Source organism: Gadus chalcogrammus, chromosome 3, assembly GCF_026213295.1.
Source record: "Gadus chalcogrammus isolate NIFS_2021 chromosome 3, NIFS_Gcha_1.0, whole genome shotgun sequence".
Lineage (NCBI taxonomy): Eukaryota > Metazoa > Chordata > Actinopteri > Gadiformes > Gadidae > Gadus > Gadus chalcogrammus.
The window spans coordinates 27,152,712-27,180,466 of record NC_079414.1 but is presented as its reverse complement, the minus strand read 5'-3'; the positions used below and the strand labels follow the sequence as shown (position 1 = coordinate 27,180,466).

The 27,755-nt window shown below is 50.2% G+C and overlaps 2 protein-coding genes across 3 annotated transcripts in view; both read left to right on the top strand.

Annotated features, from left to right (window-relative positions):
* The window catches only part of nomo (nodal modulator), a 164,484-nt gene extending 156,430 nt beyond the window's left edge, over positions 1–8,054 (top strand). Inside the window, exon 32 of the mRNA XM_056587083.1 lies at positions 8,027–8,054. The gene's annotated coding sequence lies outside the window, so the exon portion shown is untranslated. The remainder of the gene's footprint in view (positions 1–8,026) is intronic.
* On the top strand, positions 6,066–27,067 carry LOC130379934 (myosin-11-like). 2 transcript variants are annotated; one of them, XM_056587080.1, is made up of 36 exons: positions 6,066–6,123; positions 6,458–6,556; positions 6,699–6,842; positions 7,266–7,361; positions 7,728–7,846; positions 8,159–8,311; positions 8,800–8,973; positions 9,366–9,539; positions 9,717–9,831; positions 10,285–10,478; positions 11,153–11,274; positions 11,552–11,621; positions 12,304–12,464; positions 12,854–12,962; positions 13,087–13,218; positions 13,575–13,781; positions 14,425–14,562; positions 14,940–15,063; positions 15,436–15,607; positions 16,066–16,278; positions 16,935–17,079; positions 17,495–17,701; positions 18,067–18,171; positions 18,267–18,419; positions 18,742–18,990; positions 19,155–19,367; positions 19,752–19,964; positions 20,470–20,631; positions 20,726–20,854; positions 21,201–21,289; positions 21,405–21,528; positions 23,183–23,391; positions 23,862–23,970; positions 24,604–24,776; positions 26,192–26,221; positions 26,841–26,931. In XM_056587080.1, exons 2-35 carry the CDS (start codon positions 6,526–6,528, stop codon positions 26,214–26,216), a joined length of 4,953 nt encoding a protein of 1,650 aa, XP_056443055.1. In that variant the 5' UTR covers positions 6,066–6,123; positions 6,458–6,525; the 3' UTR covers positions 26,217–26,221; positions 26,841–26,931. The 2 variants fall into 2 exon arrangements, with proteins under 2 accessions (XP_056443055.1, XP_056443056.1); XM_056587081.1 differs by lacking the exons at positions 6,066–6,123; positions 6,458–6,556; positions 6,699–6,842; ... (5 more) ...; positions 9,717–9,831; positions 26,192–26,221 and adding an exon at positions 9,873–9,895 and having other exon boundaries at positions 26,841–27,067.
* Positions 27,068–27,755: the final 688 nt, after the last annotated feature.

Sequence of the window (27,755 nt, the reverse complement as noted above, 5' to 3'; positions counted from 1 at the left end):
GTTGTAGTAAAGAATGAAATGTAATCAACAATGTGTGACTCGGCCAGCGGCGGGCTGCGCTGTAGGTGCGCCCCGATGAAACAGCCCTACATGGTGCTGGCGCGCTGTGTCGTGACTCAGCGCACACTGAACACACAATTGATTTCATTTTTAGAATCAAAGCATTTGTAAGATGGGCTGATATGTGCTTAGGCTTGGGGAAGACCCCCCCACCCCCCTCTCTGGCACTCAGGGGACATAATTGAACACATGCATGTACATAGTTAGTTACTTAGACAGACGGTGGGGCGGCATGTGGCTCAGGAGGTAGAGCGGGTCGGCTGGTAACCTGAAGGTTGCTGGTTCGATCCCCGGCTCCTCCTAGCTGAGTGTGGAGGTGTCCCTGAGCGAGACGCCTCACCCTGACTGCTCCTGACCAGCTGGCTGTCGCCCTGCGTGGCTGACTCCACCGTCGGTGTGTGAATGTGTGCATGAAGGGGTGAATGTTGGGCGATACTGTAAAGATCTTTCAGTGGTAACTGTTTGTGTGGTCGGCCGTACCTCTGCACCACTGAGACCTGTTATGAACCTTGATTGTTTCAACCTCTGACTTCACTTCCTTCTTCCTCCCACAGACCGCGAGGACCAGTCCATCCTCTGCACGTAAGTCTTCTTTCATCATTCACCGTGATATTATTCCCCCCCACCCCCCTCCCTCCCTCCTTCACTCCCTCCTTCCCTCCCTCCCTCCTGTCCTCCCTCCCTCCCTCCCTCCCTCCCTCCCTTCACATACTAAACACAGAGGAGTGGTAGAAGGAAGGGGGGGGGTTTGGCGGCGGGATATGCCGGGAAGTTACATAATGCTTATGTAAACAGAAGGAATGACAGGATGCTGCTTCAGGCTTTTAGTTGATACTTCACCAGCAGATTCATAATGGTTCCCGTTCCTGGTAGCGAAGGTACTAGCGCTGAACGCTTCATGAGCTTCCCTGTAGCATCGAGAACCAGGTGTCAAGACTGTGATTGGTGGACTCTCTGATGGAGACAGTGTGGCCAGGGGGGGGGGGGGGGGGGGGGGGGGGGGGTTGTGGGCAGTCCCGGGGGGGGGGGGGGGCTTGGGGACTTGCTAACATCTCTGCCCGCAAACAGGAAGCGGGGTTCGCGTGCTGATGGAAGAACAAGATTAGCTTTGCAAATGTTTTGGCTGCAATTTGCTTTGTTTACTCATTTAGAATCGATTATTTTAACGTTGGGAAAAAGTAGGGTGAGAGAGAGAGAGCGAGAGAGAGAGTGAGAGAGAGAGAGAGAGAGAGGGGGGGGGGGGGGGAGAGAGAGAGAGAGAGAGAGAGAGAGAGAGAGAGAGAGAGACCACTTATCCTGGCATTCAGATCTCTGTTTATTCACTGAACACGCCACAGTAAATAAACAGAACTATTTAATATCCTTCAGGTTATTAGAACCATAACATATTGACATCGCACGTCAAAATGAGGAAGAGGGGATCTGCAAAAGACACATCACACACAACACATACTCCTGCAGAGGGGTGAACTTGAGATACCCCCTGCACCCACAATGCACTGCATCTGCACATGCACTGCATCACGTGATGATGACGCTCCCGTGTTGACACTGAAAACATCCTCTCAACCGCGTTGGACGAATCCAGACTCATGGTCTTCCATGCAGAAGGGGCCTCGGTACTCCAGAATACCGCCGGTGAACCTGAGGCTGTGTTGAGTTCAGCTTGGTGTTGATGTCCAAGTTGTTGTCTTATCTTTAGTTCCCTTTGTGTGTGTTTGTACCTTCCGACTTTGTAAAGCCGGACCAAACCGTCCCACTTCAAGTCGAATACATATAAACCTACCTAAGACCTCCATGTTGGATTTACGAGACCTGGAGAAGACCACAGGCCCACGGAAGCCCAGCTTATCTGCCTTTTTTGGTCTTCTGACCAACATGATCTGGAGTTATACGGGGCTGAGCTGCCGCACGGTTTAAAGCCATATATGGTCGGAGTGTCTGCACTACATGGAATGTCATGTATGACACTTCCTCCAAGTCGGGTTGCATGTGTGCGTGTGTGCAACTGTTTGTGTGATATGCACACACATGCACGCACATGCGCGACTGAGTGCAACCCGGTCACATGCACGTGCACGCCTGTGCGGTGTCTGTACAGGTGCGCGCGTGTGTTCGATGTGTGTAGTTTGTGTGTGCGCTCAGTGTGTGTGTGTGTTAAACTGTGCTAATAGAGCCTAGGAACGTTTAAACAAGCGCGACCAGGGCAGGGTGTGTGACAACTCTCTGACGCCAAGTGTGTGTAGACTGGCGGACCCGATGTACGTGTCACTCACGGCAGCACGGACTGAGCGGGAATGCTGTGGGAATGCTGTGGGAATGCTGTGTGAATGCTGTGGGAATGCTGTGGGAATGCGGTGGTGTGTGGACACCGTGAGGGCGTTCCGTGGCATGGTGGTCAGATGTGTGGCGGGTTTAAGCAGTGTGATATGGAACTCAATTCAATTTTTTATTTTTTATTTCTACAGCCCTTAATCACGAGTACAGTCATATACGTCCACTTTATTTTACCGTATCTCCCCACACGTTACACGTGAACACATCCATCTGTAGGGAGCCGGCTCATCCATCACGCAGTCTGTAACAGTCCTCTTGACCAGGGTCAACGATTTCCTCTTCCTTGAATTCATTGTGGGTGAATAGCGGCGAGGAGCTGGGCTGGAATAAACCCTGGAACGGCAGGATGTTGTTGAGCAGGCCCGGGTCGACCAGGGTCGCCTCTTCCGAGCTGAGAAACCCCCTCGCCGTATGATAGGGTAGTCCAGCAGCAAAGTACCAAAGCTACATTAGGACATGTCCAAGAAGTCATTAGAATAAGAGTGTGTGCGTGTGTGTGTGTGTGTGTGTGTGTGTGTGTGTGTGTGTGTGTGTGTGTGTGTGTGTGTGTGTGTGTGTGTGTGTGTGTGTGTGTGTGTGTGTGTGTGTGTGTGTGTGTGTGTGTGTGTGTGTGTGTGTGCGTGTGTGTGTGTGCCTGTGTGTGTGAGAAATGATGTGCTTGTATAATTACTCTTTGTGTCTATAAATGGTCTACAAATGGCCTATAGCTTTTGGCAGAGAATACAGCATGCAATGCAACTAATGAATGTAATAGACTGAAAAAATAAATGTTGAGGTCAAAGGTCATGTTTTATCATTTGCACATGGTTTGAAAAATCGTCCTCTCTCTCTCTCTCTCTCGCTCTCTCTCTCTCTCTCCTTCCCCTCTCCCCCCTCTCTGCCCCATCTCTCTTCTCCCCCCCTCTCTCTCTCTCTCCTCTCTCTCCCCCCACCTCTCTCCCCCCCCCCCCTCTTCCCCTCTATGTCTCTCGCCCCCCCCCCTCTGCCCCCCCCCCCCCCTCTTCCCCTCTATGTCTCTCGCCCCCCCCCCCCCCTCTGTCCCCCCCCCCACCCCCCTCTCTCCAGCGGGGAGTCTGGTGCGGGGAAGACAGAGAACACCAAGAAGGTGATCCAGTACCTGGCTGTGGTGGCCTCCTCACACAAGGGCAAGAAGGAGACCAGCGCCGTAAGTCCTCACTCGCCCCCACCCCCCGTGTGTGTGTCTGTGTGTGTGTTGTTGTGTGTTCCAAAAGACGGGACTCGTTGTGCAGTGTCCCTCGTGTTGAGCGGTGAACTGCGCGCGTTTAACTCTGTGTGTCGCCATTTCCTTCAAATAGCAGCAGGCAGGAGTTCAGTTGGCCTACGTGAGTAAAGAGAACCCCCTCTGGCGTGTGTTTTGGTGTGTCGTTCCGTGTGGCGTGGTGTGTGTGTGTGTGTGTGTTCCTTATCCAGGCTAGACCCTGCATGCATCAGTAGTTTCACTCTGGAGGAAAAAACGAATTACAATCTGTTTGAAATAGCTCGGGTCCTTCACTCAGACTGTTTAGTCTCCCCATTCCTCCCCCGTTTTACCATAACAGGATCTGCATCTCTTTGGAACAACATGCGGTCATTACCGATGGCATGCTGCTCCAACCCCCCCCCCTCCCCCCCCCAAGTCACTTCACATGGCTGTGAGCCCGCTCCATCAAAAGCCCATTTCTGTTTGATGCAGCGGGTTTATTAACCGTTTGGTTCTGGTCCACCTCACAACAGAGCGATGATGTTGGCGTTGGTGTTTCAGAACCAGCCTTCCCCTGCTGGGTAGGACCTGCGCCTCTCCAGCACGGGGAAGGGTCCACCCTAGACGTGTAGCAAGCGATACTAAACCAGGCACCGTGTGAGCATGCCCGTTCGCTCTCCTCTCTCTCCATCATATTGTACCACGGCAATATGAGCTCCCACAGAGGTCCGTCGACCGTGTGGGTTTGCACAGTGTGGAGTTCAGCTGACCTTGAAGCCCTTTCCGACAGCAATGACCCCCCTGCTCCTCTCTCCCTCGTGGAAGGGAGGAGGAATGGGTCACATGACACACATGTTGTTATCGTGCTGGGGTTCCTGGCGATAGGCTGAGCCCCTGTCAGTGTCAAACACTCCTCGGTCGTGTGTGTGTGTGTGTGTGTGTGTGTGTGTGTGTGTGTGTGTGTGTGTGTGTGTGTGTGTGTGTGTGTGTGTGTGTGTGTGTGTGTGTGTGTGTGTGTGTGTGTGTGTGTGTGTGTGTGTGTGTTTCTGAGGAGTATTCCCTGAAGCACAAGGCCACTCGTTCATCATGTGCGGACAGCACTACAGTCCTGGAGTCCTTTCTCCTCCTCAACCCTACTGATGGGGGCGATCCATCTTTATCTCTGCTCCTTATTGTTTCTGACCCTCTGCTGTTTGTCTTTCCTATGTCTCTCCAGCATGCTCACTTCCTCCCTTCAACCCTCTGCCGGAGTGCCAAAACTGAGATCATCTTTTCCCTCTCTCTCTCTCTTCCTCTCTCTGTTTTTGTTCTCTCTCTCTCTCTCTCTCTCTCTCTCTCTCTCTCTCTCTCTCTCTCTCTCTCTCTCTCTCTCTCTCTCTCTCTCTCTCTCTCTCTCCCTCCCTCTTCCTCTCTCTTCCTCTCTGCTTCCGGCTCTATCTCGTTCTCTCCTTCCTCGGGTCCTGGTAGGGTCTGAGGCCGTGAAGACTCAGCTCTCTTTCCTCTGCCAGCTCCTCGCTGTCAGCTGGTCTGTACCCTTCCTTCTTTTCTTAACCTTTCAGAGCAAAAGTTCACATTAAGTCATTCAGCAGGTCAGCAGATTACAGGTGAGACTGGGAATAATCACAATAAGGCAACAATCAATATCGGAGCAGACACAAAAAAATAAGTAGAATCCTCAGTTGTATGTGATAGCAGTACCATGAGCAGACACAACATACCTCATTCTGTGTTTTTCTGTGTAGTCTTTTTCAAGAGAGAGAGACTGTGTCCGAGGGGGGGGCTACTGTACCTGACCTGTTGCCAGGCCGGTGCCTTTGATCAACTGGATTAGCTAAAGGCTAAAGGGATCTCTCTTTGATCAGCTCCATTAGCTAGATGCTAGGGGGATCATTTCACTTACTGAACATCAGTTCACTGACCAAATTGTGCAGTCAAAAGAGGAGCAAAAACACATCTCAAAAGATTTGTTTTTGTTTTACCGGTTAAGAGTCCCTTAAAGAGATTAAGAGATTAGTACCATAGCGGAATCATCCTCAACTACTTTAGACGGGTACAATAACAGTTTAAAAACACAGCCCATCTCTCCTCTGAGATTCTCATTATCTAATATTAATCTGCCACCACTCTCCCCTCCACACTAACACCCCTCATTGAATGTGTCGTTGTGGATGGTAACGAACATGCCCGCATGTCCCGCTGTCTCCACCAGGGGGAGCTAGAGAAACAGCTCCTGCAGGCCAACCCCATCCTGGAGGCTTTCGGAAACGCCAAGACCATTAAAAACGATAATTCCTCCCGCTTTGTGAGTTTTTATCTTAGATTTATATTCTACTATCAAATTATTTTGATGGTGAAAGCTATTCATTCATTTTGTATTAGTTATTTATCGATTGTTGTATTGTGTCAATGTGAATTGAATAATGATTGAATTAACTATCACCTGCTTAATTTTATCTTCCAGGGTAAATTTATTCGTATCAACTTTGATGTGACCGGCTATATCGTCGGAGCCAACATCGAGACTTGTATCCTACCAAAATACAAATTATTTACACCTCTTCCATCCACATGAACACTGCTGTGATGTTGTAAACACATGTCATCTTATTTTATACTCAAGAGTTTGCAGTATTTCATCAGTGTTTATTTGTACATAATCTATACTAAAATAAATGAATGCCATTAGCAATGTGGCTCAACAGAAGACCGAGAGTGCTAGGTTTGCTTCAGTAAGCTTGAGGCCAAGGCAGCTCCTAAGTAGCTCCTAGGTAGCTCCTAGGTAGCTCCTAGCTAGCACCTAGGTTACTCCCTCATAGCTCCTGGGTCTCCTTTGTGTCTCCTTGACTCCTTCTCCTCCAGACTTGCTGGAGAAGTCTCGCTGCATCCGACAGGCCAAGACCGAGAGGGCCTTCCACATCTTCTACTACATGATCGCCGGAGCCAAGGACAAGGTCCGAGGTAAGGCAGAACAGTATGCTGCAGCCTGCAGGGTTCGTATCGAGGAAGGAACGAACCAAACGTGTTCAGAATGAGTTGGAGCTGGTGACTCATGTTGTTGTGACCCACAAACTGACCGCCGCCATCTTTGGTTCCCCTCCAGAGGAGCTGCTGCTGGAGTCCTTCGCGAACTACCGCTTCCTGAGCTTCGGGAGCGTGGGGATCACGGGCCAGCAGGACGACGAGATGTACGAGGAGACCATGGAGGCCATGAGCATCATGGGGCTGACGGAGGACGAGAGGATGGGTACGGACCCTCGGGGGGGCTCTCAGGGGGCCGCGTTCTACCTGGAGGCCCCCAGGGCTCCAAATGATAGCCAGCTACTGCTTGGAGACATGATGGGGAACGCAGGCTTCTCCTCTGTTTCCTCTTCTCTCCTTCTCTCCTCTCCTCTTCTCTCCTCCTCTCCTCCTCTCTCCTCTCCTCCTCTCTTCTCTCCTCTCCTCCTCTCCTCTCCTCCTCTCCTTCTCTCTTCTCTTCTCTCCTCCTCTCTTCTCTTCTCCTCTCTCCTCTTCTCTCCTCTCTTCTCTTCTCTCCTCTCTCCTCTCCTCTCCTCATCAGTGTAGTCCACTGTCTCCCATGGCCATCTCTACATTATGGGATGGTCCACCGTGGTCCCTGGTGGTTGTAGTCTTGTGTAAACCCTGTGGTCCTGTGTTCCTGCTCCAGGCATCATGAAGGTGTGCTCCGCCGTGATGCAGCTGGGGAACATCGAGTTCAAGAAGGAAAGGAACCAGGAGCAGGCCACCATGCCCGACAACACAGGTGAGACATGGAGCTACTGCTGCTAGACCTAGTTAGACATGGACCTACTGCTAGAACTACTATTAGAACTAGTTACGATGGACATACTGCTAGTTCTACTCCTACTACTGCTAGAACTCAATCCCATCCCATTCATGTGTTATAAACACAGATATGTCCCTAACTGTGAGTGAATGAGGGCTTTAGAGAAGATTTGAGAGTCGTCAACAGTGAGAGCAAAGAGGAGCAAGATTTTGAAGCTCAACAATTCAGTGTTGTTGAATTCAGTTTCTGACTGAATTCTCAGTCAGAAACGTGCCGGGAGCCGTCGTTAATCGAGATGGGTTATTAATCTGAGAGCTCTCCATCGCTCTGCCCCCCCCCCAGCCGCCCAGAAGGTGTGCCACCTGCAGGGCATCAACGTGACGGACTTCACCCGCGCCGTCCTCACCCCCCGCATCAAGGTCGGCCGCGAGGTGGTGCAGAAGGCCCAGACCAAGGAGCAGGTAGGAGGGGGGGCTTCACCAGGTCACTTTGGACTCATTGGTTCATTTAGGTTGGTCACGGTGCAGTGATAAAGTTGTGTTGCATCCGGTTGAATATTAACACACACACGTGTTTGTTTGTACGTGTGTGTATGTGCTCCGGTGTGTGTGCGTGAATGTGTGTGTGTATATATGCTCATGCTTGTGTGTGTGTGTGTGTGTGTGTGTGTGTGTGTGTGTGTGTGTGTGTGTGTGTGTGTGTGTGTGCTCCTGTGTGTGTGTGTGTGTGTGTGTGTGTGTGTGTGTGTGTGTGTGTGTGCGTGTGCGTGCCAGGCGGACTTTGCCATCGAGGCCCTGGCCAAGGCCATGTTCGAGAGGCTGTTCCGCTGGATCCTGATGAAGGTGAACAAGGCCCTGGACAAGACCAAGCGGCAGGGGGCCTCCTTCCTGGGCATCCTCGACATCGCAGGCTTCGAGATCTTTGAGGTATGATGGCAGACTCACACACACACACAACACACACACACACACACACACACACACACACACACACACACACACACACACACACACACACACACACACACACACACACACACACACACACACACACACACACACACACACACCCTACATCACTAACCTGGGTGGGTGTGTTCTCCACCTCTGATCGGGGCCTGCTGATTGGTGGGTGTGTTGGTGGGTTTGTTCTCCCCCTCCTGATTGGTGGGTGTGTTGATGGTGGGTGTGTTCTCCCCCTCCTGATTGGTGGGTGTGTTGATGGTGGGTGTGTTCTCCCCCTCTGATTGGTGGGTGTGTTGATGGTGGGTGTGTTCTCCCCCTCCTGATTGGTGGGTGTGTTGATGGTGGGTGTGTTCTCCCCCTCTGATTGGTGGGTGTGTTGATGGTGGGTGTGTTCTCCCCCTCCTGATTGGTGGGTGTGTTGATGGTGGGTGTGTTCTCCCCCTCCCCAGGACAACTCCTTTGAGCAGCTGTGCATCAACTACACCAACGAGCGGCTTCAGCAGCTGTTCAACCACACCATGTTCGTGCTGGAGCAGGAGGAGTACCAGAGGGAGGGCATCGACTGGAACTTCATCGACTTCGGCCTGGACCTGCAGCCCTGCATCGAGCTCATCGAGAGACCCGTGAGTCCTGCCTTCACACACACACACACACACACACACACACACACACACACACACACACACACACACACACACACACACACACACACACACACACACACACACACACACACACACACACACACACACACACACAGTGTCCCTAGTTCATGTGTTGAGAGCCACCTGGAGGAGCAGGGAAGTAGCGACGCTAGGAACAGGGACATCTGTTAAGAGCGCCTTCTTTTATAAATTAGAATATTGATATTTTGCGCCAGCGTATCGATTCTCCTATCGCACGAAGAAAGGCGTACATACCGCTGTATCGATATTTAGTCCCGCCCCCACTACCTAAGTGGTCAGTTTGAGATCATGGGGAGGATGGTCTCACCTGGTTCCGCCGTCTCTTCCAGAACAACCCCCCCGGCATCCTGGCCCTGCTGGACGAGGAGTGCTGGTTCCCCAAGGCCACGGACATCTCCTTCGTGGAGAAGCTGATGAACACACAGGGGAACCACGTCAAATTCTCCAAGCCCAAGCAGCTCAAAGACAAGACAGAGTTCGCTGTGCTTCACTACGCTGGGAAGGTACGTAGATAGATATAGATATGGATAGATATCTAGATGTACAGAAAGACAGATAGACAGATTGATAGACAGACGGATAGACAGACGGATAGAAAGACAGACGGACGGACGGACGGACGGACGGACGGACAGACAGATGTTTCAGTGCTGTCCTATGTCCATCCTGTCGCTGTGTAGGTGTGCTACAATGCCACGGCCTGGCTGACGAAGAACATGGACCCCCTGAACGACAACGTCACCAACCTGCTCAACAGCTCCTCCAGCCCCTTCGTACAGGACCTCTGGAAAGATGGTGAGAGTCCTTAGATAACCCTTCTGCTCCTATAGCTGTCTTCAATAGGACCTCTGGAAAGATGGTGGGAGCATGCTGACTCGTCCTAGCCTTCTGTCTTCTTGTTAATCACCAGTTTTTAATCAGCAAGTTCTTAACGAGGTGATCTTGTGTTGTTAACCAGCTGTTCTTAACGAGGTGATCGTGTGTTGTTAATCAGCTGTTCTTAACGAGGTGATCGTGTGTTGTTAACCAGCTGTTCTTAACGAGGTGATCGTGTGTTGTTAATCAGCTGTTCTTAACGAGGTGATCGTGTGTTGTTAACCAGCTGTTCTTAACAAGGTTATAATTGTGTGTTAATCAGCTGTTCTTTACGAGGAGATCATGTGTTGTTAATGAGCCCGTTCTATACGAGGTGATCGTGTGATGTTAACCAGTCCGTTCTTAACGAGTCGATCATGCTGTGTTAATCAGCTGACAGAGTGGTTGGCCTGGAGACCATCGCCAAGATGTCCGACTCCTCGATGCCCAGCTCCTCCAAGACCAAGAAGGGGATGTTCCGCACCGTGGGGCAGCTCTACAAGGAGTCCCTGACCAAGCTGATGACCACGCTGCACAACACGCAGCCCAACTTCGTCCGCTGCATCATCCCCAACCACGAGAAGAGGGTGAGGATCGGACGGCGGACGCCAGGGATGTCCTCATGTCGGTTCAATGAACGAGTAGACATGTCGCCGCATGTGCCTTTTGTAAAGAAGAGGCACGTGTTTGCGGCCACTTGTGGTGCGCGGCTGCGCGCAGTGTTCCGCGAGCATGCCGACATTCTCACGCCAGCACGCCGAGTTCCAAGTCCCTGCGCTGCTTTGAGGTCGACTTGCGATTAGTTGGGTTGTGAAAAATGGCGCCCCCTGTCGCCGAAGAGTTCCTTTTAATTTTTGGAGACCTGCTTACACGCGGTTTGTAAACGTGTACCAACTTTTGACAACCCTCAGTTGTTTGCCTTCGGCACGGTTGAAGTCAACGTTTTTTCCCGATTTAGTTCCATTGTAAAAAGTCCCAATGAACAAAGATATTATCGTTTTTTTTATCATCAATCCTGTTCTCTTCTGTAATTTACCATATGGTGTATTATTTGATTTGTGTGGCACAAAAACAAACCTGTTCAACATCTGACTTAGAGGACAACACTGAAAGGAAATTGCTGCTGATAATCCCCTCAACGTTTGTGTGAATTTACTGGTCGTGGACCAACCTGTTGATTCATGAAGGAGATTCCCCGCTGTAGCTCTCATCGGTCTCACTGACGTGGAGCCCTTCCGTCTCTCTCCTCCTCTGTGTTCAGGCGGGTAAGCTGGACGCTGTGCTGGTGCTGGACCAGCTCAGGTGCAACGGTGTGCTGGAGGGGATCCGTATCTGCAGACAGGGCTTCCCCAACAGGATCCTCTTCCAGGAATACCGCCAGCGGTACGTTGGAGCCGTAGACATTAAGCACACGCTGCTTTAAACAACGTAGGGTGTTGTGTTTGCATTTTTTCATTTTTGACGTCTTGTTGCTGCTGTGTTGAGGTGTATGGCTGGTGTGTAGCCTAAGCATTGTACTCTTGTGTACTTGTGTACTATAATAAGATGTATTAAAAGTAATTCTGATTCTGATGTGATTGACAGTCGGTGTGTGGTATTCGGGACCTTTTCTCCTCCCTCATACGTTCTCCCTGTTCTGCTTCTTCTTCCCACCCCTCAGTTATGAGATCCTGGCTGCGAACGCCATCCCTAAAGGCTTCATGGATGGAAAGCAGGCCTGCTGCCTCATGGTAAAGTCATGATACACTGAACGCCTCTGTACTCACAGCCTGCAGTAGAGCTGCACACTTAACTGCAGATTAATACGAATCATGATTCTGGCAAAATCAATCAAACATTAAGCATAGCTGCAGTTACAATAAAACATTTACAACTCAGTGACGAACAGAATACGAATGGAATCAATCAATGTTATTAACAGTGAATAATCCCAAACACAATACCCACAATGGCCTAGTCTGCAGTATTCATATTTCATATATTAATATACTAATCATATATGAAATATTAAAGCTTAATCTTTCTTAACTCCCCTATATGTGTTGTGTTATTATGAGTCTGACTGTATTTTACGTGATACTTTATCGCTTGCTGTTGCCCTTTACCTTCTCTCCTTCTCCTTCTCTTTCTCCTTCTCTCTCTCCTTCTCCTTCTCCTTCTCTCTCTCCTTCTCCTTCTCCTTCTCCTTCTCTCTCTCCTTCTCCTTCTCCTTCTCTCTCTCCTTCTCCATCTCCTTCTCTCTCTCCTTCTCCTTCTCTCTCTCCTTCTCCTTCTCTCTCTCCTTCTCCTTCTCCTTCTCCTTCTCCTTCTCTCTCTCCTTCTCACTCTCCTTCTCTCTCTCCTTCTCCTTCTCTCTCTCCTTCTCTCTCTCCTTCTCTCTCTCCTTCTCCTTCTCCTTCTCTGTGTCTGCAGATCAAACATCTGGACCTGGACCCCAACCTGTACCGGATCGGCCAGAGTAAGATCTTCTTCAGGACGGGCGTGTTGGCCCAGCTGGAGGAGGAGAGGGACCTGAAGATCACCGTGGTGATCATCGCCTTCCAGTCGCAGGCCAGAGGCTTCCTGGCCAGGAAGTACGTCCAAGCCTCTCCCCGCCAGGAGTGGCGTTGTGTTGTCCTGTTAAATCAGGATTATTTTACTTTCCTTGTCAGTAGCCTCAGTATATGCATGTTGTTGTATGTAACATAATTCAACATCATATAATGAGAATTTTAGCTAAATAATTGCAACATAATCACGATAATAATAATAATCATTATCATACTAGTAGTATTTTTTTTTTCATCTATCTATTACTTTTGATTAGATATGACTTTCTCCTTCCTGATACCGATGCTGATTCCTGAACTTGAGTATCAGCCGATTTTAGGCAGATTTCCAATCCTGGTATCAGCATCGGAACAACTCTACTTTTTACCATCGTCTACAACGTATTGTCCGATGCATTGTGCGTCTCTCCCAGGGCGTTCTCCAAGAGGCAGCAGCAGCTGACGGCCATGAAGGTGATCCAGAGGAACTGCGCCGCCTACCTGAAGCTCAGGAACTGGCAGTGGTGGAGGCTCTTCACCAAGGTCAGGAGACAGGCCCCATAATGCACCACAAGCATCACATGGAGAGCGTCCCTCCATCGGCCTCTAACCCCTGTTGTACTGGTCTCTCTGCTGGTCTCTCTGCTGGTCTCTCTGCGTGCTGCAGGTCAAGCCTCTGCTCCAGGTGACCCGGCAGGAGGAGGAGATGGGCATGAAGGACGAGGAGCTGAAGAGCGCCAAGGAGGTCGCCGTGAAGTTTGAGTTTGAGCTGAAGGAGATCAGCCTGAAGCACACGTCGGTAAGCGGCCCCGCACACAAACCAATCCAATCTGCAGGGTGATGTCAGGGTTTTATGGTGATATAAAGGCTGCAAATCAATGTCACTCTTTCCTGCATTTTAAACCCGTGGGTTCATTAGTTTAGCATCCTCAAACCCATAATCGTACACAAAACATTCATGTACTGTTCATAAAACGAGCAGAACCAGAGAGAACCCAGAGAGGAGGCGACAGGGGGAAGTGGGGTCGCGGCTTCAGTTGTGGGGTTCAGTTGTGTTGCTCACCCTGCCTCTGCCCTCACCTTGCTCCTCCTCCTCCTCCACCCTGCTCCTCCTCCTCCACCCTGTTCCTCCTCCTCCACCCTGCTACCCCTCAGGTCCTGGAGGAGAGGAACGCGCTCCAGGAGCAGCTCCAGGCGGAGACAGAGCTGTACGCCGAGGCCGAGGAGATGAGGGTGCGTCTGGGCGCCAAGAAGCAGGAGCTGGAGGAGATCCTCCACGAGATGGAGGCGCGGCTGGAGGAGGAGGAGGACCGCGCCCAGGCCCTCATGGTGGACAAGAAGAAGATGCAGCAGCAGATGCAGGTCAGGCTCGCCTCCTTCATCCCTCGTCTTGCCTTAAAGGGTCTTGGTGGTTGTTTTCTAGAGAGCTGGAGGGCAGACATCCTAAGATGCTGATGCATTGATGAAGAATAACTTGTTTTTAAGACAGAACATATCGGACATAGTTACGAAGAATACATTCAGTAAGAAAATGGGTGAACAAGATTCGTCTTGGGGAACTTTCACATTGTGGATAGTTACAAAGGTACCAAAGGTGAGGGGGAGTGAAGCTCTCCATCGGGGAGAGTTTAGGATTGGTCAGGGCAGAAGTCAGCCGTGGCGATAGGGGCCAAGTCGAACTGCAATACACTAACGGGGAAGTGGACATGTCTGCAAGTCTACAAGCAAGGCTGCAAGACGGTTAAAGGAATCGACACAACAAAGAAGTCGATCGGCACGGCCTTGGTATCATTACTATGATACCATGATAGGTATCTCTAGGTCCATGGAGAATGTATGCAATTCCTTTTAAATTGACTAGTAATCATACAAACAAGGTTAATATAATTTGTATATAATTGTACATTATGGTTATGATTGATATTTCCACGACGTACATGCCTGGGTTCATCATGACCTCGCTGCTGAATGATGTGTACACTGATGCTGAACCCTCGGGCTGCAGGACCTGGAGGAACACCTCGAGGAGGAAGAGGACGCGCGGCAGAAGCTCCAGCTGGAGAAGGTCACCTGCGAAGGGAAGATCAAGAAGCTGGAGGACGACGTGTTGGTGATGGAGGACCAGAACAACAAGCTGTGCAAGGTACGCTCGCTATGTCAAGGTACACTCGCTACGTCAAGGTACCGTGGCTACGTCAAGGTACCGTGGCTACGTCAAGGTACCGTGGCTACGTCAAGGTACCGTGGCTACGTCAAGGTACCATGGCTTCGTCTCTCTACGTCTTCTCCGTAGACCGGGACGCCGTTCGTTATGACATGTGACCTTTTACCCTTGGAGTAAAGTTGTGGAAAGTGGTGGTGTTGTGAGCTGATAGTATCTATGCAGGTTATGCATCCCTTAAAGCAGTGATGTCATGCCACCAGGTGTGAGTGTGATAAGCCCTAGCCCTAACCTGTTGAGATGAGATAGATGTTTGGATTGGATTTGATGTTACATCGCCTGTGTTTGTGGACGGGCAGGAGAGGAAGCTGATGGAGGAGAGGATCGCAGACTTCAGCACCAACCTGGCTGAGGAGGAGGAGAAGTCCAAGAACCTCACCAAGCTGAAGAACAAACACGAGTCCATGATCTCTGAGCTGGAGGGTAAACATCACGCTTATACTGCTCCATTATCCTGGACTTACCTTAAACCAAGGCCCTGTTGCCTTCATTACTCGGGCTTGGAATCGTTTGTTCCGCTGCATCCTTTTCTCTTTAAATCAAACGGAAAAGGGCGAAAAACATCACATTTGGAGCCATGAATCCACACTATTGAATAGTCTTAGGTTAGACTATTAAATAGTGCACATTCAAAAGCCTCCCTAGCCTCGTTCCGTGTCTCTCCGTGCCTCTGACCTCCTGACCCTGAGACCTCCTGACCCTCTGACCTCCTGACCCTCTGACCTCCTGACCCTCTGACCTTCTGACCCTCTGACCTCCTGACCCTCTGACCTCCTGCCCTGACTCCTCCCCCAGTCCGCCTGAAGAAGGAGGAGAAGGGTCGCCAGGAGCTGGACAAGGTGAAGCGGAAGCTGGAGGCGGAGTCCAACGACCTCCAGGAGCAGCTGGCCGACCTTCAGGCCCAGATCGCCGAGCTCAAGGCCCAGCTGGCCAAGAAGGAGGAGGAGCTGCAGACGGCACTGGCCAGGTGAGACGAGCAGCGACATCCTGTTGCTTTAAAGTGATCCGTTCATTACTGGAGTAGAATCTGCTGTACTGGACTACCAAAGGTAGTCCTTTGGTTTAGAAACCAAACTAAAACTGTAGCATTCAAATTACAATCATTTCATTAAGTGCAGTGAAGTCTGCGGTTGAAATTCCATATTAAAATGCGATTAAATAAAACACTCTTACAGTTATAGTCATTTCAACACCTTACCATACTCCGTGTTATTATGTCCGTTCTATAATACAAGGATAACTTGAACGTGACACAAGAAAGCAGGTCGAGAGGTTTAAATCCATTTTAACTCTGATTCACTAGCACCAGGACGATGTTACACTGAACAGGTGCCGTAGAGCGCCCCCCTCAGGCATGGAGTAGCAATGCATACTGATGACCATCCATGGCATACGTAACACATGTGTTCTCTCACCGTCCTCCAGGCTAGAGGATGAGACGGCGCAGAAGAACAACGCGCTGAAGAAGATCCGGGAGCTGGAGGGCCACATCTCAGACCTGCAGGAGGACCTGGACTCGGAGCGAGTCGCCCGCAACAAGGCGGAGAAGACCAAGAGGGACCTGGGCGAGGAGCTGGAGGCCCTGAAGTCTGAGCTGGAGGACACCCTGGACAGCACCGCAACGCAGCAGGAGCTCAGGTCAGGCCACGCCCCTTGAGAGCCCGCTGGCCACTCCCCTTTAGAGGCAGAGCCGCATGCCACGCCCACTTGGTGGCATAGCCCGCTGACCACGCCCCTTTAGACCCCGCTCGCCACGCCCTTTCAGAGGCAGAGACCGATGGTCACGCCCCTTTAGAGGCAGAACCCGCAGGCCACGCCCACTTGGAGGCATAGACCGCTGGCCACGCCCCTTCAGAGTGTTTCTGAGTCTTTATTAACACTGAACAGATCCAGCTTTTATCAAGGCACCGTGTCACGAGGTCTTCATTTATTGTATGTTTACGTCCTGGCACTTAAAAATAGTACTTAGCATTGTGTAGCATATTATGCTAGCTGTCTTTGTTGTGTACGGGGAATGGGTTAACCTAGTGATGGTTAGTGCTTGGCACTTGGTTCTATGAACATCCTTACTGTACCGACAGAGATATATTGTTGTTTCTCTTTCTCCTGACAAATGGAATTATTGTAAGTCGCATTGGATAAAAGCATCTGCTAAACGCCCTGAATGAAAAATGTAAAATGTAAATGTCTTTATTACGCTGAAATATAATAAGTATTTCCTATCCATCTCCTCATCTACCTCCACGTGTGCTCCTATCTGTATTCACTGTGAACCCATGCGCTCCCCGTCTCAGAGCCAAGCGGGAGCACGAGGTGACCACGCTGAAGAAGGCCATGGAGGAGGAGAACCGCACCCACGAGGCCGTGGTCCACGAGATGAGGCAGAAGCAGACGCAGGTGGTGGAGGAGCTGACGGAGCAGCTGGAGCAGTCCAAACGGGTACGTCGCCCCCCCACAGTACCCTTTCAATGAGAACCCCCCCCGTCAGGAGGTTCTGGGGTCCATCCCCGACGTCCCCAGTGAAAGGACTGGAATGAAGGCTGACTGATGTCACTTTGGGTAAACTAAAGCTAAATGACTGTAGCAATGCTCATGCTGGAGCTATTTACACTTAGCAGACACTTTGATCCAAAGCGACTTACAACCATTCCTACACTGACATAGGCGGTGTCAACCGTGCCAGGCGACAGCCAGCTCATCAGGAGCAGTTAGGGTTAGCTGCCTTGCTCAGGGGCACCTCGACACACAGCTAGGGGTGTCCTGGAGTCAACCTGCTCTACCGCCGGAGCTAAGCCCAGGTGCTCCACCTGGGCTTCCTCGGAACAGACCTGCTGACTCCTCTCCCGACCTGCAGGTGAAGTCCACCCTGGAGAAGGCCAAGCAGGCGCTGGAGAAGGAGACGTCGGACCTGACGATAGAGGTCCGCACGCTGGCCACGGCCAAACAGGACGTGGAGCACAAGAGGAAGAAGGTGGAGGGTCAGCTGACCGACCTGCAGGTCCGCTTCACCGACAGCGAGAAGCAGAAGGGAGAGCTGGGCGAGCGCTGCAGCAAGATCACGGTCAGAACCGTTCATTCATATACATACAGGGCCGTCGGACTGCGGGGACAAAGGGGACAGTTGCTATAGTATAGGGGCCCAGGATTTGGTGCTACGGCCCTGTATACATATACAGTACATATATATATTCTAGATATTCTTCTGATTGTTGGATTAAATCATAAATGTCATGAATACAGGCCTGTTAAGCCCTTTGAGACTGTACCTGAACAAATACAGTTTAATTTTATTTTATTTTATTGATTAAACGTTGAACTTATTCTGACTCTACTGCTGTCTGAGGCCGTGAGTGTTTGTCCTGTTCTTGCACCACGTCCGTGTGTCCTGTTCTGAGACCAAGAGTGTGTCCTGTTGTCTTCCTGCAGATCGAGCTGGAGTCGGTGACCGTCCTCCTGAACGAAGCCGAGGGCAAGAACATCAAACTCAGCAAAGACGTCTCGACTTTCTCCGCCCAGGTCCAGGACACTCAGGTCAGTGTGAGGAGGGAGACAGCCCCTCCGGGGGGTCCGGCGTCTGACTGGAGCTGAGGTGTTCACCGCTGACCCCCCCTCTGTGTGTTCCTCAGGAGCTCCTAGCTGAGGAGACCCGGCAGAAGCTCCAATTCTCCACCAAGCTGCGGCAGGCGGAGGACGACAAGAACAGCCTGCAGGACCAGCTGGACGAGGAGGTGGAGGCCAAGAGAAACGTGGAGAGACACGTCTCCACCCTCAACATCCAGGTGAGAGAGGGCACACACACAGGGGGCACTCAGGGTGAGATGTTATTTTAATAGGCCTTTTAAATGGCAGATTATTCAATTATTAAAACTGATTCTCTTCTTCTTCTTCTTCTTCTCCTCCTCCTCCTCCTCCTCCTCCTCCTCCTCCTCCTCCTCCTCCTTCTTCTTCTTCTTCTTCTTCTTCTTCTTCTTCTTCTTCTGCTTCTTCTTCTTCTTCTTCTTTTGCTTCTTCTTCTTCTTCTGCTTCTTCTGCTTCTTCTGCTTCTTCTCCTCCTCCCTCTCCTTCCCCATCTCCATCTCCTTCTTCTCTTTATGTCCTCAGCTGTCGGACTCCAAGAAGAAGCTGGACGAGATGACTGGGAACGTGGAGCTGCTGGAGGAAGGCAAGAAGCGTCTGCAGAGGGATCTGGAGGCGGCCAACTCCGCGTTTGAGGAGAAGGCCTCCGCCTTCGACAAGCTGGAGAAGACCAGGAACCGTCTCGGACAGGAGCTAGAGGACATCATGATGGATCTGGACAACCAGCGGCAGAACGTGTCCAACCTGGAGAAGAAGCAGAAGAAGTTTGACCAGGTATGAGAGTTGCAAACAACAAATTTTGCAGCTGATGGTGCATGTCTTTACAGAGAGTTCGATTTCAGGGAAAGAGATTAGTGTTCAAAGGACGTTGTTCTATAAGTTATACGTTATATTATAGCATACTCAATGGACTTGTGGCTTTCTGTGGTCCCTGCTAGATGCTGGCCGAGGAGAAGAGCATCTCAAGCAAGTACGCTGATGAGCGAGACCGCGCGGAGGCGGAAGCCCGGGAGAAGGAGACCAAGGCGCTGTCCCTGGCCAGAGCCCTGGACGAGGCCCAGGACTCCCGCGAGGAGCTGGAGAGGGCCAACAAGAGCCTGAAGGCCGAGATGGAGGACCTGGTCAGCTCCAAGGACGACGTCGGCAAGAGTGTGAGTAGCGCTTTGGGGTGTTTTGCTCATTTTGATGTTTCACATTTTGGATGTGGAACATTAATTTTGATTGAGTCGATTTGACCTACAATGCACGATGGTAAATCGTCAAAAGAGATTCAGACAAAGGGTTCAGCATGTATAATTTCCTCCGGAGGAACCAATGTTTTGGGGTCTTTAACTCCGGAGAAACTAAGGCTAAAACCTCCAGTTTTATGTTTTGTTGTTTCAGCATAAATCAGATCTTCCAGAAGAACCCATATTATGGGTCTGTCATTTCTGAGAAACGAAGGCCAAAACGTCCCGTTAAACGTTTTGCCGAGAATCCTAGACTTGGTCCGAGCCCTGCTGACATTGGGGCTCACTCCCTCGCTCTCCTCCCAGGTCCATGAGCTGGAGAAGTCCAAGCGGGGCCTGGAGGCCCAGGTGGAGGAGATGAAGACCCAGCTGGAGGAGCTGGAGGACGAGCTGCAGGCGGCCGAGGACGGCAAGCTGCGGCTGGAGGTCAACATGCAGGCGCTCAAGGCCCAGTTCGAGAGGGACCTGCTGGGACGCGATGAGATGGGCGAGGAGAAGAAGAGGCAGCTGGTCAAGCAGGTAGGAACTCAACGAGACCTCGGAGCTGAACGTCCTGGCACTTAATGTACGCTCTGACTGTATGTTGTACGTCCTGGCACCTAATGTACGCTCTTACTGTATGTTGTACGTCCTGGCACCTAATGTACGCACTTATTGTGTGTTGTACCTCCTGCAATTTAATATAAACACTTATTGTATGTTGTACGTCCTGGCGCTTACATAAAATAGTACTTAGCATTGTGTAGCATCTTATCCTAGATATCCGTTTTGTGTACGGGGAATGGGTTAACCTAGTGATGGTTAGTGCTTGGCACTTGGTTCTATGAACATATCCTTACTGTAACGACAGAGATATAATGTTGTTTCTCTTTCTTCTGACAAATGTACTTATTGTGAGTCACTTTGGATCAAAGCGTCTGCTAGACGCCCTCAATAAGTATGCGTAATGTAAATTAATCCTCATCCCTGAAAGTCATTTCCAGAACCAAACTGCATCTCAAAGCGTTTGCTTGTCTCTCAACAGGTGCGCGAACTGGAGACCGAGTTGGAGGACGAGCGCAAGCAGAGGACCCTCGCCGCCGCGGCCAAGAAGAAGCTGGAGGGCGACCTGAAGGACCTGGAGGGACAGATCGAGACCTCCAACAAGGGCCGGGACGAGGCGGTCAAGCAGCTCAAGAAGATCCAGGTAGCGCAGACGTCCTCGGACTCGGGATCCTCTCGTCCTCCCCCCGCCGGGTACGGGTTTGCCTCACCGCGTCGTCGCTCTTGTCCCTCCCCAGCTCCAGATGAAGGACTACCAGAGGGAGCTGGAGGACGCCCACGCAGCCCGAGAGGAGGTGCTGACCACCGCCAAGGAGAGCGAGAAGAAGGCCAAGGGCCTGGAGGCGGAGCTCATGCAGCTGCAGGAGGTAACCTCCCCACCGTTACAGTGGATGGGAATGAGAGCTACTGTGTTAAGAAGCCGCAGACTCCTCTAACACACTGGTTCTCAAACCTTCTTTACTGGTGAACCCCCTCTGAGATATTTCCCCCCCCTTCACCGGCACAGAACTTTATTTTTCATGGATTCTCCTTGTTTTCAGATTTACAATTCAACCACATTTTCTCGATTTTCTATTATCCAGCTGTCAGAATTGAAACTTTCTACATTTTCTGAGTACACCGTGCAGTACTCCAAAGTACCCCTAGGGGGACGCGGACCTCCGTTTGCTAACCCCTGCCCTAACGGACGATGCGTTGCTCATGGGACTCTAGGATCTGGCGGCGGCTGACCGGGCGAGGAAGCAGGCGGAGGCGGAGCGCGACGAGCTGTCCGACGAGCTCGCCAGCAACTCCTCCGGGAAGTGAGTGGAGGCCCCCCTTTAGATCGCCCGCAGCCCCGCTGCTGTGTGGCGAGGCACTGCCGAGACGCGTGGGGGGTTCTGATTCTGACTGGGGGTGTTTGTGTCCTGTGCCCAGGTCTGCCCTCTCCGATGAGAAGCGCCGGCTGGAGGCTAAGATCTCCCAGCTGGAGGAGGAGCTTGAGGAGGAGCAGAGCAACTTGGAGATCGTCAACGACAGGCAGAGGAAGAGCACACAGCAGGTGACCAATCAGCAGCAGCGCGTGGTGCCTTTGGCCGGACCAGTTATTAGAGGACCCAGCCCACCTTAACCTCCTAATACAGTTACAGAACCCAGCCAACCTTAACCTCCTAATACAGTTACAGAACCCAGCCCACCTTAACATCCTAATGCAGTTACAGAACCCAGCCCACCTTAACCTCCTAATACAGTTACAGAACCCAGCCCACCTTAACCTCCTAATACAGTTACTGAACCCAGCCCACCTTAACATCCTAATACAGTTACAGAACCCAGCCCACCTTAACATCCTAATACAGTTACAGAACCCAGCCTACCTTAAACTCCTAATACAGTTACAGAACCCAGCCCACCTTAACATCCTAATGCAGTTACAGAACCCAGCCCACCTTAACCTCCTAATACAGGGGGTGAACCCAGCCCACCTTAACATCCTAATACAGTTACAGAACCCAGCCTACCTTAACCTCCTAATACAGTTACAGAACCCAGCCTACCTTAAACTCCTAATACAGTTACAGAACCCAGCCCACCTTAACATCCTAATGCAGTTACAGAACCCAGCCCACCTTAACCTCCTAATACAGGGGGTGAACCCAGCCCACCTTAACATCCTAATACAGTTACAGAACCCAGCCTACCTTAACCTCCTAATACAGTTACAGAACCCAGCCCACCTTAACATCCTAATGCAGTTACAGAACCCAGCCCACCTTAACCTCCTAATACAGGGGGTGAACCCAGCCCACCTTAACCTCCTAATACAGTTACAGAACCCAGCCCACCTTAACCTCCTAATACAGTTACAGAACCCAGCCCACCTTAACATCCTAATACAGTTACAGAACCCAGCTCACCTTAACCTCCTAATACAGTTACAGAACCCAGCACACCTTAACATCCTAATACAGTTACAGAACCCAGCCTACCTTAACCTCCTAATACAGGGGGTGAACCCAGCCCACCTTAACATCCTAATACAGTTACAGAACCCAGCCTACCTTAACCTCCTAATACAGTTACAGAACCCAGCCTACCTTAAACTCCTAATACAGTTACAGAACCCAGCCCACCTTAACATCCTAATGCAGTTACAGAACCCAGCCCACCTTAACCTCCTAATACAGGGGGTGAACCCAGCCCACCTTAACATCCTAATACAGTTACAGAACCCAGCCTACCTTAACCTCCTAATACAGTTACAGAACCCAGCCCACCTTAACATCCTAATGCAGTTACAGAACCCAGCCCACCTTAACCTCCTAATACAGGGGGTGAACCCAGCCCACCTTAACCTCCTAATACAGTTACAGAACCCAGCCCACCTTAACCTCCTAATACAGTTACAGAACCCAGCCCACCTTAACATCCTAATACAGTTACAGAACCCAGCTCACCTTAACCTCCTAATACAGTTACAGAACCCAGCACACCTTAACATCCTAATACAGTTACAGAACCCAGCCTACCTTAACCTCCTAATACAGTTACAGAACCCAGCCCACCTTAACCTCCTAATAGTTACTGAACCCAGCCCACCTTAACCTCCTAATACAGGTGGTGAACCCAGCTCACCTTAACCTCCTAATACAGGTGGAGAACCCAGCCCACCTTAACCTCCCACTCCCCCCCCCCACCCTCCCCTCCACCCGCAGGTGGAGCAGCTGAACAACGAGCTGCAGACGGAGCGCAGCACCTCCCAGAAGAACGAGAGCGCGCGGCAGCAGGCGGAGCGGCAGAACAAGGAGCTGAAGGCCAAGCTGCAGGAGATGGAGAACCAGGTCAAGTCCAAGTTCAAGAGCTCCATCTCCGTGCTGGAGGCCAAGGTGGCGCAGCTGGAGGAGCAGGTGGAGCAGGAGAACAGGTCAGTGCCCCACCTAGTTCCTCAGGTCCTATCACGTCAGTAGAATCCCTAACATCTGATTGGATGAGGCCACACACACAAAACTATTTGAATTTTATCCGTCATTTTTTACATCCGTGTCGTTCCTTAGGTGCTCTTTACATTTTATTTTTTATGATATATTGATCTGTATGAACCATATCCCTCCTTTTTAATGACTTTTAAGCTTTTAAAGTCCCTTTAAAGGTCCCTTAAGTCCTTATAACTTATAAGTCCTTAAGGCAAGGTCTTAAGCTCTTAAATGTCTTAAATGTAACCTGTTGAAACCCTGTGTATAGTTAATGCACATGAGTCTGGATGATTGATGAAAAAAAGAAGCTTCCCCTTTGAAAGACTCAAAGGGGAAGAGATTGGAGATAGTAGGGGAAGGAGAGAGATGACCAATGTGTCTGTACCCCCTTCACCCCCCTCCACCCCGGCCGGCCCCCCAGGGAGAAGCAGGCGAGTGCCAAGGGCCTGCGGCAGAAGGACAAGAAGCTGAAGGACCTTCTGATCCAGGTGGAGGACGAGAGGAAGCAGTCAGAGCAGTACAAGGACCAGGTGACGATACACACCTACACCTTAACCTTCATCACACCTGGGAGTGATACACACCTTCACCAAACTCAAACACTCCTTCACCAGACTCAAACACACCTTAACCAGACTCAAACACTCCTTCACCAGACTCAAACACTCCTTCACCAGACTCAAACACACCTTAACCAGACTCAAACACTCCTTAACCAGACTCAAACACTCCTTCACCAGACTCAAACACACCTTAACCAGACTCAAACACTCCTTCACCAGACTCAAACACTCCTTCACCAGACTCAAACACTCCGTCACCAGACTCAAACACTCCTTCACCAGACTCAAACACTCCGTCACCAGACTCAAACAGGGGACACAAACCTTTGTCAACGCTCAAACAGTGGACACCTTAACCTGGGAGGGATACACCCCTTAACCAGACACACATTGGTTCCATGCATTTTATTATTATATTATTATCATTTCTAGAAATCTGGGATCTCTTGCACACTCTTCGCGTTGATATTCCATAACGGCCTGTGTGGGATCATTTAAGCCCATCTTCCCTTAAGAGCTCGCTGAAGGGTGATGATGAGGGGAGGAAACGGACCGTTGACCTTTAGGAACACGTCCGTAACACACGCTCACCCCCTACAGGCGGACAAGTCCACGGCGCGCATGAAGCAGCTGAAGCGGCAGCTGGAGGAGTCCGAGGAGGAGTCCCAGCGCGCCACGGCCGCCCGAAGGAAGCTGCAGCGGGAGCTGGACGAGGCCACCGAGGCCAGCGACGCCCTGGGCCGCGAGGTCAACTCGCTCAAGAGCAAACTCAGGTAGCGCCCGGCGCCGCCGCGGCGGCACGCCAGTGGCTACACGTCTGTTCTAGATGTAGAGCTGTTCCGATACCGATGTCGGGAAATCGGAAATCGGAAATGCTTCCGATATTGCCGAAAAGTCAGTCATTGTTTATCGGTAGATAGACAGGTAGATAGGTGGATGGATGGATGGATGGATGGATGGATGGATGGATGGATGGATGGATGGATGGATGGATGGATGGATGGATGGATGGATGGATGGATGGATGGATGGATGGATGGATGGATGGATGGATGGATGGATGGATGGATGGATGGATGGATGGATGGATGGATGGATGGATGGATGGATGGATGGATGGATGGATGGATGGATGGATGGATGGATGGATGGATGGATGGATGGATGGATGGATGGATGGATGGATGGATGGATGGATGGATGGATGGATGGATGGATGGATGGATGGATGGATGGATGGATGGATGGATGGATGGATGGATGGATGGATGGATGGATGGATGGATGGATGGATGGATGGATGGATGGATGGATGGATAGGAACTTTATTCATCCCTCGGGAATATTCCCCTCAGGAAATTGCTCTTCCAGCAGCAGCAAACACTACGTCACAAATAGAATACCAGTAAAGAACAACAAATGTAATTGTGCAAAAGTATAAAATGCTAAATGCTGAATGCTAAAAATAACAAAAAATACTAATGCAGGGAAACAATATACAAGAAGAATAGTACACAAGCTGATATTTAATGCTAAAACCGTGCAAAAAACAGAGTATCAAACGGCCAAGTTGTGTTTGATATGTGTTGTTATGTTATATAGTGGGTGGTGGGTCTATGCACTGATCCGATACCATCCTGTGACTAGCTCCTTTACTACACGGGCAGAGAGCATCAAAAACACTACGGTGTTACGCTGCGTTCGTTAACGGTCGGAGGTCGAAAGTCGGAACGGGAAACGAGTCATCTCCGACCTACGTGGGTTCGAACTAATTCGGAAAAACATGGATGCGTAGACGATTAACTAGAGGAAAACAAATGTCTTATTTTAATGATAGATTATAAATGTAAATGATCTAGTTCTGAAAAATAGTATTGTCGACTGTAAGTGCTATTATTAGTCACAATGACAAATGCCGAATTGTGTTGATATATACTCGCTCGCGGCCGATACTCAAGTTCAGTAATTGGAATCGGGAATGAGGAAAATGATTTCGGAACGTCTATTTTGTCAACATATATAAATGTTGTTTAATGTGAAATCTGCTTCTGTGTGCTCTCCAAAAAACGGATGTTTGTAGAACAGAAATTATGAACAGACAGTGAATACTTTTAATGCGCTTTTTACTAGAATAATAAGCAACCTGTCTGAGCTTTAGCACAAACTACCGTGTTCATCTCTCTTGCAGAGGCAACCCAGAACCCAAGGAGTAAAAAAAGCAAGTACCTCCGTGTCTGGAAGTGACCCCATCACCATCTCTCTGTAACTTAGTCATCTCTCATGACTTAATATTCCCTCTTTCCCCACCATCCTCAGCCTCTCTAGCACTTCAAAAGCCTAACAGAGGGAAATATGGTTTATCTCACAATTAGAAATCCACTCGAGATGGAATGTGCTTCGCGGAAAGCACTCCCAATCTCGGCCACCCGACAACCATATTTTTCTCAGCGCTTGGTTTGGTTTCTGAAACCAAACTCATTCCTCTGGGTGGAGAGTCAATGAGTTGAGCGGAGAAACGCTGCTGCGCTTCCAACCTGCGTTAACCAAATCACACCTTTGTCCTCGTTGGACGCTCATAACCGTGTGAACGACACGAGTGGTGTCCGGGCAAAAACCCTAACCCACCTTTAAAGGCGCTTTCGAGAATACCGGAGCACTGTGATAAAGCCTGTGTTCGTGTGTGTGTGTGTGTGTGTGTGTGTGTGTGTGTGTGTGTGTTTGTGCTTCTTTGTGTCTGTGTGTGTTTGTTTCTGTATGTCTGTCCGTCTACCTGCATGTGTCTGTCCTTCTGCGTCTCTGTCTGTTGTGTGCGTGCGTGTGCGTGCGTGTCTCCCCAGGCGTGGCACCGAGCCCTCCTTCGGCAGCGGCCCGCGGCGTAGCGTGGGCGGCGGTCGGAGAGGCGTGGTGGACGACGCCTCAGAAGAGGAGGTGGACTCCCAGGGCGACTTCAACGGCACCAAGTCCTCCGAGTAGGAAGATCCACGGAGACGGTCCACCATGTCGGCCGAGAGTTTATAAAGAGGGCCCATGATGACATGCATACTAAAAAATAAATTCTATCTTCACTTTTTAAACATGTATTTCTAAACTCCAGTCGTGTACTGATGTGTCCGCTTTTTTTATTTACTGAGCACTTTCTTTTTTAAATGAAAACCAAAACAAGGACTTCGTAGGAGATCTTTCGGGGGGTTACAGGGGTGATACCGCTGCCGTTATTCGTGTGATTTGCAATGTCCACAGTTTTTGTACTGCACTGAATGATGTGGTTTGTAGCCACTTTAAAAGTGCATCTTACCAAATGCCTTTCGACCACTGTTCAAAGAGAAGCAGCATTGTCAAGATTAGTCTGTTGTCAGTTTAAAACCTGTTGCCTGCGCTGCCGTCATTTTTATTTTTTCATGCACATCCTGCTTGGATGGCTTCAGACATTTTACATCCAATCCTATTTAAGTTTGACCAGTTTCCCCATAACGTTCACCCAGTTACATTTGAATAAATTAAAATAATTGCTTGAATTGGAAGGATTTCTTGAGCACCGTTTTTTTTTACTTCAATGGTGGCTTCCACAGTAGACACAGAAACAGTCTTACACATAAAACATGTTCCGAGTCAACTTATGGAGAAGTTTCAGGTACCTTCCTATCACTGCACTTTGCTTTCGACCACATTGACCCGGTTCAGAGAACCTATGCTCTTAATATGTGATGATCGTCAAAAGATGGAAAACTCAAAGCAATACGTTGATCCACTCG